Genomic DNA, 12,815 nt, shown 5'->3' with positions numbered 1-12,815 from the left:
TGGCTGTTTGAATTTAGTTAAACTTTTATTTTTTATGCGATTCCTACTGCTTGATATAAAGATTACAGGCTTAGTTTAATCTTAAAATGCATTTTCAAAGACAGATTTAAGTTTAACAATAAAAATAAGTAATATTTAGCTGAAGTATAATTAAACTTAATACCGTTTTCTAGAGAAAGAAAGGCAAACTAAAAGTCAGGATTTCTCTGCAATAATCTTAAATCACGATTGTAATATTCTTAGATTAAGTCCACAAATTTCTTGTCTCAATTTTGTTGTCTTGCTATTTCCCAATTTGAGTCTAATTTTCTAGACCACATTCTAAATTGTATTTTGAAGATCTCAATTGGTGGTTGAAGTTATCATTGTAATATGTACAATTAAAGCAATAAATTTTCAATTTAAAATGTTCTATTAAAGAGGGAATCATTCGTAAATATTCCAATTTTAGGATTTTAGATGATTATTTTTGAATCAAATTAATTAATTTTAAATGTTTGATTATACAAAGAATAATAATATAATAATATATTATTCTTTATGTGTGTTTCAAAATCTTAGTTTGAGCTTAAAATTCAAAATATAAAAGCAAAGTTTTCAAATTATTTGCTTAACTCCTTTTAGTTATCTGTTAAGCGAACATTTTGCTTGATTCAAGAACATTTGTACTAGTTTGAGGTATTTTGTGCTCTTTTTAATATGCAATTTTAAAGAATTACTCAACTATATAAAATCTTACGACATTCTACTTACTCCTCATGCTAATCTTGTCAATCTTCCTCTGCCACGCCCTTTTCACAGTTTTATGTACAATGGCGAGGTGAATGTCAGCCATGAACAATTGCCCGATTTTTTGAAGACGGCGCATCTGCTGCAGATTCGCGGATTGGCGGATGTCAATGGTGGTTATCCCTATGTCAAGGCTCTTTCCGCAGCCCTCAGTCACAACAACAACAACAACAACAATGCTGAAAGCAGCAATCACAACAAAATCAGCAACTATTTGCCCACAGCCAACAACAACAACAGCTGCAGCAGCAGCAGCAACAACAACAGCGCCAGCAACAACAACAACAACATCAACAGCAACAACAACCATAACAACAACAATAGCCACAGTCACAGCCAGAATTCACCGTTCAGCACTCCGCAGATGCCAGCAGCAGTGCCAGCAGCAACATCAGCAGCAGCAGCCGCCGCGGCAGCAGCAGCATCGCTGACAGCTGCAGTTGCTGCTGCAGCAGCAGCGACAGCATCGAATTTGCCACGGGATGGACAGCGGGGGGAGCTGGGCAGTGCGGCACAGAGCAGTGGAGGCAGCAGCAACAGCAGCGGCCCACCCGCCATCCAGGAGCTAAAGGCATCCGCAGCGTCGCCCGTAAGAACCAACATCCCCAATCCCCAACCAAGTGCAAATCCAAGCAAAGTAATTTCAGCTTGAGTTCGCTATTTCCACATTAAACGCCACTAATCCCAAACCTTAAATCACTCCTTATTTTTTTTATGAAACCCGATACATACTTTAGGCCAGCAGCAACCATTGGGATCTGAGCGATATGGAGGGCAGTCGCAAGAGTCATCTGACGCCGCCGCCCCAGAAACGCATCAAGAGCGCCGATCTGTTTCGTGCCCAGCATGGCATCAGTCCGGAGCGATTGCTCCTCGACCGTGAGTTCCCCGTGGCGGGGCAGCATCCGCTGACAAGGAATCGCAGCCGCGACACATCCAAGGATCGCGATCGCAGTCTCGAGCTGCGCGAATCTCTGCTCGGCCAGGCCCTCGAACAGAACAGCAACGGACAGCAGGCCAATCAGGTAGGTATAATAGGATAACTTTAAAGGTTCGCTCCCAAAGTTGTTCTAGTGTTATAGAAATTAATATTGTTAGATTTGATCAGAAAATATTTGAGGGGAAATTAATTCTTAAAAAATGTTTATACATAGGAAAACACTTTTATAACTTTGTTTTTAATCGTATTTTCATGAATTGAAAAGCTTACTTGAAACTTTTTAATAATATTTGTTCGAAATAATGCAAGAAGTCTATATTATATATATCCTTCAGAGGAGGAATCCTCGATACACATCCTAGCAGAATGTGTCGCTAGCAAGAAGAAGATGTAGCATCCTAGGGTTGCATGTCTTGAATTCTAGAGATATAGAAGACCTCAACCCAACAACGATCCTAGCATTCGCACGGGATCTGGGACTGATGGAAGAGCTATAGGCTCAGAAGGGGTCCAACAGGTCGCGGTGCAACTTCCCCAATAATAATAAATAAATATATATCCTTGTGCATCTGTTTGTGTATTGCTCACCAAAAAATATAATTTGTAGACACTCGGAAAATATTATGGCATCGATATAATCGATACATATTAATAAAATTGCCATAGGGCCAACTCGCAATTTTTTACTTTTCAACAAGCTATAAATTCAACATTTTAAAGTTAGATTTTGCTAGAATTTATTAATGAAATATATACAAATATCGAATCATATCTTCAAATGTTACTCTTTCTATGTGCAGAAACATGATCTCGGCCAGAGTGCTGGCGAGGACTCGAACAGCAGCGATACGGAACCCTCGGATCGTGGTGATGGGCAACATGATGGGACACTTGATGGCATGGACAATCAGCGTTCGCACTCCTTTCCCAATGCATTCCTGGGCCTGCAGGGCATTCCCGGCCTGTTGCCAGGACCTTCCGGCCTAGGCGGCAATGATTTCGGTGAGTGAACAGCAATCATACCATTAATATTATTATTATTATTATTATTTTCCTCAAACATATATATACATTATATATGCAGCTTGAAATTCGTTTACACTTTGTTATCGATTAATTGAGTATTTGCCTCTTGTGTATGATTTATCGATCGAATTGTCGATTGTCGCGAATAATTTGCGTATGATTTGCATTTGCTACAAGTTACTAACTATCGATAGCTATCGATAAACCGATAAACGGCAGGGCATTCAAATTCGACAAACAATTGGCCAACAAAAAAAAAAGAAAAGAAAAACAAAATAAAAGCAAAACCAAAACCAAAACAAGAAAACGCAAAAGATAAACCAAAAAAAAAAAGAAAAACCAAACAATGTTATAATTATATACCTTAAATAAGTACAGTTAAGTGCGCTGTGTATTGATTGTTATCGGTTTATTGTCAACTTTTTAATTGCATTTTGCATAACCACAATCACAATAGTATTCTCAAGTAGAAATTTATCATTTAAGTAACGCAGTGAAACTCACAAACTCTTCGATATATCCGCCTATCGATAATATGTATTATACACCCAACGTATAAACAACAATCCAATTCTCAAGTATCTATTTTATTTATAAGCAGTGAAACTCAGAAACTCTTCGACTCGATAACACGTATCGATATATTTGGCGTTAATTAATTGTTATCGGCTTATTGTCAAACTTACTCTTGCATTTACAAAACCAATCCAAGAAAACTATTCTCAAGTAGAAGTTTATCATTCAAATACCGTAGTGAAATATATAAATTCTACGAAATGTTTGTCTATCGATAACACGTCTCGATACACTTATCATAATACAAATAAAGTAGGCTTATATTGCGACGTATCACGCTCAACCAGTTGTCCAAATCCAGGCAATCATTAGACCCATAACCCACTATGGGATTAACACTAATACAACAACAATAATCCCAATCGCCTTCCGAGTGTGAAGAGTTATGCGTCAGCCACGTGTCGCATTAGTAAACTTCTGGACAACATAACATTTGGACTTTCCGATTATAAACATATATAAACGTCGTAGGGGAGGAGGGAGGGGGGAGGCGGGAGGAAGTGAAGTGTTGGAATAAACGGGTCGTAATGTTCATTTACGTATGTGCAAATGTTTCGAATAACGCACAAAAAATGATTATTATTACTATTGCGATTACTATTTCGATTACTATTATTATGATTATGATTACCATTCGATATTATGCGGATACGTAAGCGGATGCGAATGTGAATGTGGATGTGAATGTGAATGGCAGTGTGAATGTGCTTGAATGTGTTGTGTGCTTGTGGCCGAAACCCGTTACAAATATGAATCGTTTCGCTTTCGTTACACTCAGCCACACACACACACACACTCAGACACACACACGCTGGCAAGTGAAGAACTCGTTGAGACTGCCCCTTATGCCCCAACTACCCCGCATCCGTCGTTGCTCTGCTTCTGCTTGTGTTTGTGTTGCCGAAGCACATTACACGCACTTTGTATAGCGTCGCAAATGTCGCATTTATCGCGCATTAAAATGATAATGGCGCCTCAGCCTCAGCCTCAGCCTTAGCTAAAAGCCTTAGCCTTAGCCTTAGCGAACTAGGCGCACAGCTAGCTGGCTGATTCTACACTGCGCAAAAATATGAATTTATAAAAAAAAAATATAAAAATTTTTAGTTTTTGTGATTTCTCTAAAACGATTGTTAACTAAAAAATATACAATTTCTATAAAAAAAAGTAGATAAAACAAATTTATCAATTTGCATTTAAGCAATTATTTAATAACACAATGAAGTTTGATATTTTTATTATATTTAAAACAATTTTATTCCAAGTGAAGAGTGTTTGCTTATAAATGAGGATTGAGCAGACAACAAACAAATTCGATTCAACATGTTCAACTCAATTTTAGAATAGATTCTTAAGATTTTCGTCAACAACAAAGTTATTTAAAGTTATGTTTTCATTCTTTAATATCGTTCCTTTTTTGTTTGTTTTCGCCGCTGTTATTTTTCGAAACGCATTTGGCATAAATCACAAACAATTTTCTAGATTTTTGTTTTTATTTTTTCACCTAGTAATATTTAAATTTTTTGTAATATGAGGCATAAATTGTTCATAAATGTTAAAAGTAGATTTTAGTAAAGAAACCTTCAATCGAATCCAAAGAAAAACATTAACTCAAATGCAGAATATGTTTTTATTATTATTATTATATTATTATTTTCTTCATATTACATTTTTTCTCCGTTGATAATCGTTGACAAATTTTAAAGTAAGATAACTATTTCAACTTTTAAAATTCAGAGCTCAAACTTGCAAACTTGTTCATGATATCCGTACACATTTCATTTCTCTGGGTGTATATGGGTTTGGGGTTCAAGTCCTGGCTAAGCTGGCGCTGCCATTTAATATTCAGCGCACATAGATCATTGCAGCAAATGTTGACCGGCTGCTGTTCGGTCTGTTGGTCGGTCGGTCTGTTGGTCGGTCAGTCTGTTGGTCGTTTGTTGGGTCGACCGACCCGTCGGTCTGTCCAGCTGTCCAACTGACTGTCGTCGCAGCTGCCTCAGAGAGAAAGAGAGAGCGAGAGAGAGAGAGAGAAAAAGTGAGCCTGCGAGCTCGTCGCAAAGAAATCAAATTTAATAAAGCATAAACATTCAATAAGCTTTCGACTTGCACGCCCCCAGTCCCCCCTCCATCATCATTTCCACACATCCTGCGTCACATCCCATCACATCACACGTGGTGGCAGAAAGTCATTTGAAATTCCGGACAACGGTAACGGTAACGGACTTTCGGGAACTAGGCTCTTGTACTTGTTGTATTTGTGTGTTCTTGGCCATTTCGCAATCGGAATCGAAAATATTAACGGCCCAAGCGGCAAAAGGATAAAGTTTTGTGCAATGATAAAAATGATAAGTTCCCATTTTTGTTTGTTTTTTGTTGTTGTTGTTGTTGTTGTTTTGTTTTCTCGTTTCTATGTATTGGATGTCAGACACTGTACGCCCATTTCCAGCAAAGGGACAAACAAAAAAAAGGACGACACACACACACACACACATGCACAAATACACACACATATTTAGATTTTATTTCGTTTTATTGCTTTTTTGTGCATTCGATTTATTCGAAGACGTTTGCCAATGGCCGAAAAACGGACTTGGAAATTGCGCACATGTGTGCGCAAGGACTTGAGAGCTAACCGTCCACTCACACACCCACTCCTCTCCCCCCTCCCTCTCTCTCTTTCTATCTCTCTCTCTCTGTCTTCAAGCAGCCCGCCCTGGATTTGCAATCCCACATTTTTCACACAATCCACACAGTCCAGCGACTGCTACAGCTTCAGTCCACAGTCCAGTTATATGAGTCGGGTTTGCATTTTAATATATTTGCGCCCTTCTTCTGCTTACTGCCACCGCCACCGCCCACCCCCCTTCAATCCTGCAGCACCGCCCAAGTGTCACACACTCGCAATCAGATGCGGGCCAAGTGGTTGAGCAGACAAACTACAAAGGCGAAAAAGTTTACTTTGCAAAAATCCGTTGCAGAAACATTTATAAAGTGGCCAAGTGGCAACCCATCTGCCCGCTACCCCACAAGCTCTGGCAGCCAAGGTGGCAGCAGTAAAGCAAAAAACAAAAATAGAGAAAAGGACGAGCATAACAAGCAAGCGTTGTAGACGCAACGCTGACCCCCAGAAGGCGTTGCCCAATCCAGCGACATTTTAAAATGAAAATGATGGCAAAAAAAAAGACGAAATGCGAACAGGGAATATATGTGGTATGGTGGCTGGTATGGGGGGCAGTTGTAGGTGGACAGGCAGTCGAAACATTGACAGCAAATAAATGGCAGCCCAAATAATAACAGCGAATGGGAGGTGCAGCATCGGTGTGTCTGTCTAGAAAATTAAAAAAAAAAAAAACAGCAGAAAATAAAACAAATAGAACACAAACGGTAATATTCAGACAGAGCTTGACTTTTTGGCAATCGAAAGAATGCTGCGCCAGCACAGCGCCATCTGTCGGCGACCGTTGTAGTAGCAGTAGTCGCTTTTGCCAGGCGTCAAGAAAGTTGCGGCCAGGTCCATGTTATCTTGGCCAATGCAGTTGGCTGTTGGCTGTTGGCTGCTGACTGCTGGCAGTTGGCTGCTGGCGCCCCAACAGACAGACAGACGTGGGTGTAGAAAAATCATTGACATATAAGGCCATTTGCTCATTTCTTGTGCACAAAAACCAAATGCAAAAAGTTCCCGAAGGGGGGGGGAAGACGCGTCTTGGACTAGGACTTGGCTGGACTGAGTGGCGCTGGCCAAAGTTAATGCGCAAAGTTTCTTTTCAGTTTTATTTGCCAGCTGCGCTCCCTCACATGCTGCTGTGGCCAAATGCATTATGTTGTGCCACATTCGTTGAAATCACATTCAGCACTGCCACAGATGTGTTGCCAGCAGTGGGCAAGCAGGCAAGAGAGATTATAATGTGAGTCTTGCTTCGCAGATGAGCTAATACACAATCTGAGCTGGTTGTGGATTAGCAAGAATAACTCAGTTCTTCTGCGATACCTTTAAGTTTTGATTTTATTTTACTCTCAGTGCTGTGCCACATCGTCTTGCCACGTAACAATTAAAAACTTAAAAACTAAATTAAAAACAACTGAACTGGGCAGAGACACCAGGACTCCGACAAGCCAGATGTCTTTTGAGTGGCTACAATCATAGACGATTTAAGCAAGGGGAAGAACGGACTAAGGATACTCACCGGTCTACTGACAGGACATTGGCAGACTAAAAAGTCAACTAACTAAACTGGGTATTTGTGGAAGCGAACTATGCAGTTTTTGTGAAAGCGAGGAGGAATCCTCAATGCAGGGAATCCTAGGGATGCATGTTATGAGTTTCAAAGAAATAGAAGCCTTCAACCCAACAAAGATTCGAACATTTCTGCAGCAGCTGGGGTTGATGGAGGAGCTGTAAGCTCAATAGATCTAAAAGTTTGCAGTGCAGGTACCCCAATCATAATAATAAATTAAAACAAGTTAGCAGAAACCAGGTATTAAAAATATTAATTATTTTCAAGACAGATTCACAAATACAAAACTAAAAGCAAAATTCAACATTTTATTCTTGATGATATTAATTATTAATTAATTTGTTTGATAAGAAAATAATTTTTAGTTTTAGTTTATCTTGGTGATATTAATTTGTTCAATAAGAAAATCATTTTGAGTTAACATAATCTGTGTTTCTTATCCGATTTTAAGGATACTTTTCAATACTACGCCTAAATGTAGGCAATATAAAATTGCATAAAAAGCTAAGCATTTTCCAGTTGGAGTTTTGGCCAAAACTATAACTTAAGAATAAGAAACGTGTGCCGAAGTAAATGGTTTTTTTGGGCAATAGAGATATTAAGTAGACGAAGAGAAAGGGAGACGGATAGAGAGAGAGAGAGGGGGAGAGAGAGTGTAGAATAAAATTAGCAGCCGGCAATAATCATGCGAGGAACATTTCTCAAGCCAAACAAAACGCGCCCAATTTCGGCACAAAGTGTGAGTGTGCGTGTTGGCCAACTGTATGTTACGCGTGTGTGTGTGTGTAGGGTTGGATGATGGCAGTCTTTTATACATATATAATATATATATAAATATATGTATGTGTTGGCGTGTTTGCATTTAATAAATTCGATTAACAACGGAATAAATACGCTTAAATGCGGAAAATAATGAAAACTAACGAAAAGCGTTTTGTTAGACGTCGACGTTGACGTCGACGTCGCTTGGGCGCCGCTTTCATTCTATACGGCATTCAATCATTCCATTCAGTTATTCATTCATTTTACGAGCTGTGTTATTATTGTAAATATGTTGTTGTTGCTATTGTTGCTGTTGTTGTTGCTGTTGTTGCTGCTGTAACAAATACAAATACATTACGTGAATAAACGCACCCATTATTTCATTTCATCAAGAACCATTAACGCCAACACGCTTGCAAACCACCTCCCTACACAACATTTGCCCCACCCACTGCCACAGCCAACCACACTACACACACACACACACGAACACACACACACACTCACCGCGCCTTGTGGCACCCACTTGGCCAGCTTGACTTGCCCCACTCCTGCCCCCGGCCAGGACATGAATATGCAGACAGCCAAGCCGCACAAACTTTTGCCCGGATAATGAGTAAAATGATTGGAAATACGCTTTCAGTATGCCTCAGCATCCATATGCGTATCCTACGTATGTCGTCCTTAGAGTTGTCCTCGCTTGATTTGTTATACTACCCAAAATGTCATCAGATCCTTGCTAATAGTTGTGACAGTTTTTTTTATTGATGAAACCAGTTTATTGGCGCTAAAATATAATTTATAAATAATGCAAGGGTTATTCTTAAATAAAATCTAAACTTAACTTTTTAACTTTTATATTGAAACTGCAATAATTAATAAAGTTTTTGCAATTTCCATCAGTTGCTATTGATGAAAACTGTTTATGTTTTTGAATTCACATTAATTGTTTATAGATGAAAATAGTTTGTTGAAGTTTAAAAAATATATAAATATATACAGAGATTAGTTTTAAAATATAATATAAACAAATTAATATAATATATACAAAGATTGGTTTATTCAGCATAATATAATATAAACTCTAATTTGAGTAACGTATATTTAATTAATAAAACCCTAATTTGTATCTGTTTTATAGTTAAAATCTAATTAATTCACTGGAAATGATTCTTTTTTAAAACTTTTATTTCTCAACTTAAAATCATCTCGTGAAATTCAAGCGTTCGGCAATTTTAGAGCCTCCAAAAACAAGCCATATTTGATAGCCAAGAAGCAAAGCAGTGCGATTATGTTTTAAGTTAATACTATTAGCACATTGTTGAGCTCAATTTAAAATTGTTATTATCGTTGTTGTTATTATTATTGTTGTTACTTGCCTCATCCTTTAGGATGTGTTTGCTATTTCAGCTATTTGCCTGTCAACAAGCAGCGCCTGCAAGTATGCAAAAAGCCTGATTGCATTTGAAATAGTTTAATAGAGTTATAGTTTTACGCAATAGCCACAAAAGAAAAGTGGCAACAATATAGCAAAAAACAAAAACAGAAAAAGCAGAAAAAAAAAAACGTTATCAAATTAATTTGAAAAACTCGCATCTGCTGCACGTCACACATAAACGCACAGCCTGCTCGCAAGAATAATATATAGATGTGTGTGTGTGTGTGTGTATATATAATATATAGCATATACAGTAACAAACTGCCAGGGACACTTTCGGACACGCAGACACACAATGTGGACAGGGTGTGAGTAGCTGGACCGAAAACGAAACCGAAACTAAAAACTTTTGAGTTAAATTCTCGCCCTAATGTTTATGTAGATGAGGGATTATGTCATTGTGTGTGAGCCAGCTAAAGGAAAACCTCAAGCATACAAACACACACACACACACATACACTCACACAGAGAAAGGGAGGCGGGGCATGTGGCATGGGGCATGGGGCAGATGTCAGTGGTAGTGGCTTAGAAAGTCCAGAGCTGGAAAGCCCATTGCAGCACTTGAAAATTCTAATTTTCTGCTTAAACTTCATTTGGAAATAGTTTAGCCTACACTTGGGAAAAAGAGTCTATTGATTATTTATATTTATATTTATTTTTGTAAGCTGTGCACAAATTTTAATACAGATTTTCAAAAAATGCAAATTGAAGGATAACGTATAGATTTGTAATAAGCAAAGAAGCAAAGAACAACTTGGGAGAAGTATAGATATTTTCCTGATATGATATTAAAAGGATTTAAAATTTAAAAAACATTTTTGAAATTTTAATTTAAACTATATAATATATTTTGCTGCTCAAGCTTGATTTTGATATAATTTAGTTCGATTTTTTATTTCTATTTATTTTCCAAGCAAAGCAAAAAAAAAGGCTTTAAAGAAAATATTTTTAAAATATTATATTTACTGTTAATTATATAATTATTATTTGTTTTTATTTAATTATTATTTCAATTATTATATATAGTATTGCTATTGTTAGTATTATTTTTTTCTTATTATCATTTCACTATATGGAAAAGGGACAACAAGTTTTTGGGGCAAAGGCAAATGTTTGTCATAGAAAATACATTAAATTTAAACAAAATTTGTAGTTGCTGGCTGTTTGCTTGTTTTGTGTTGTAGTTGTTGGTGTTGTTGTTGTTGTTGTGCTACTTGAGCTTAACACACACACACACACACACACACACAGATATACACTTAAACTGTCGCTCTGTCTCTTTTTAGTTATATAGACACAAAGCCCAGGCGCAAATGTAAAACTTTTCAAAACTATTCGGTTTCGACCCCCAGGGGTGGGTTCCGTTTTTGCCCGGCTTTTTTGGGTTTTGGCAGCCCTTCTGCTGCCACGTCGTATTTTAAATTCAAGTGGTCTTTTACACACACACACACACATATATATATATATATATATGTATATATATATATATAAATAGAGAGATGTACGTGTTGGTTACGTCGGTGTTATGCTTAAGGATTTCGCCTACGAATCCGTATCCGAATCCGTTTCAAATGCGAATTTATTTCGACAAAATATTACAAAAGTCAAAGACACAAACCATGCCATACACACACACACACACACATGCAGATACACATACGTATACGTCCGTACGTACGTACGTAGCCCAATACGGCGTACTCTATGCGACGGCATCGTCAGCCGCATGGAAAAAGGTCATTTTTGGGCCATGGAATTTACATAAATCCATATGGATGCCGCCATGTCCAAGTGTAAGTGTTAGTGTGTGTCTGTGTGTGCAACTGAGTCCATTTGAAGTCCTGCTCCAGCTTCAGCTACAGCTACAGCTACAGCTTCAGCTCCACCTCCTTGTAGCTCGTCTTTAGCCAGCGTCTTCTTTTGGGCCACGTGCCGTTGACAGAGCCGAAGCATTGAAACGAACTCTCGCCTGCAACCTTTTTTGGTATTTTTGCTTATCACACAAAGCTACTGTGTGTGTGTGTGTATGTGTGTGCTGGTGTGTGTGTGTATATCTATGGATACATGTGTCGCTGACTGACTGAGTGCTATTTGCCTCGCTTTCGAACCCATTGATAGCCAAGAGCCGAGAGCAGGCGATGAGCAGCTCCCCAAAAAATGTTCAGCTTTCAAATTCCGGCGATTGTATTACCAGCTGCTGTGTGTGTGTGTGTGCGTGTGTGTGTGTCTGCGTGTGTGTGTGTGTGTGTGGTGTATGTGCGTGCGGTTTTCAAACGGAAGTTGTACGGTAGAGCAAGCGACGGTTGCCTTTATTTCGGCCTTTTCCATTTGACCCCGTTGCTACTTCGTCTTCATCTTCAGCAACCCTTCCTCCGACATCGCCCCCACTTCATCCCTCTCCGCTTCATCACTGACGCATTGATATCCCTTTTAATGGATGAATTATTGCCGCACATGCTAGAGTAGTTGCTCGGCTCTGCCCCGTACCCCGCCCACATCTGCCCCATCTGCCCCATCCGCCCCCATTGCCACTCTCTGAGTTGCTGCTTCACCTTCAGCTCGAAGCTTTTGGCTCTTTCTTTCTGGACGAGCGACTTGAGAAGTTCTCTTTATCCTTTTGCGTACGCACACACACACACGCACACTCACACATGGTTTGTTTGCATTTCATTTCCTTCAGCTAAGTCCTGTCCCCGCCTCCCCCCTTCCTACCCCCTCTTTAGTCTTCCTCTTCTTACGAGTTGACAGCGTATTTTGCGTTGGTTTCTGTTTAGGGTCAGTTAATTAAGCGGCTTCATACGCTTCGGTGGGGCACTCATGCACCCCCTCCCCTCCCCTCTCACTCTCTGGCAGGCCCGCAACCCCTTTCGCATTAGCACAACACTTGCGCCGGATATGCCCGGATACGCAGAAATGCGCCAAATATCCATAATAATTGAAGGATATTACATCAATAAACCGAATGCTTCCCCCCTCAACCATAAGCAGTATTGCGGATATATCTCCTGTTTATGTGTGTACTGACCGCAGGGCGCAGAAAGAGGGGGTG

The 12,815-nt window shown here is 39.1% G+C and overlaps 1 protein-coding gene across 1 annotated transcript in view; it reads left to right on the top strand.

Moving 5' to 3' along the window:
- Positions 1-12,815, top strand: part of LOC6566761 (protein abrupt) — a 62,666-nt gene that overhangs the window by 31,459 nt on the left and 18,392 nt on the right. Inside the window, exons 5-7 of the mRNA XM_032739387.2 lie at positions 802-1,378; positions 1,527-1,814; positions 2,530-2,731. Coding sequence (XP_032595278.1) covers positions 802-1,378; positions 1,527-1,814; positions 2,530-2,731 — 1,067 coding nt within the window. The remainder of the gene's footprint in view (positions 1-801; positions 1,379-1,526; positions 1,815-2,529; positions 2,732-12,815) is intronic.

The sequence above is a fragment of the Drosophila grimshawi genome, unplaced genomic scaffold (assembly GCF_018153295.1).
Source record: "Drosophila grimshawi isolate 15287-2541.00 unplaced genomic scaffold, ASM1815329v1 contig_1377, whole genome shotgun sequence".
NCBI lineage: Eukaryota > Metazoa > Arthropoda > Insecta > Diptera > Drosophilidae > Drosophila > Drosophila grimshawi.
Note: the sequence above shows the minus strand (reverse complement) of the source record. Positions and strands in the feature narration are given on the sequence as shown.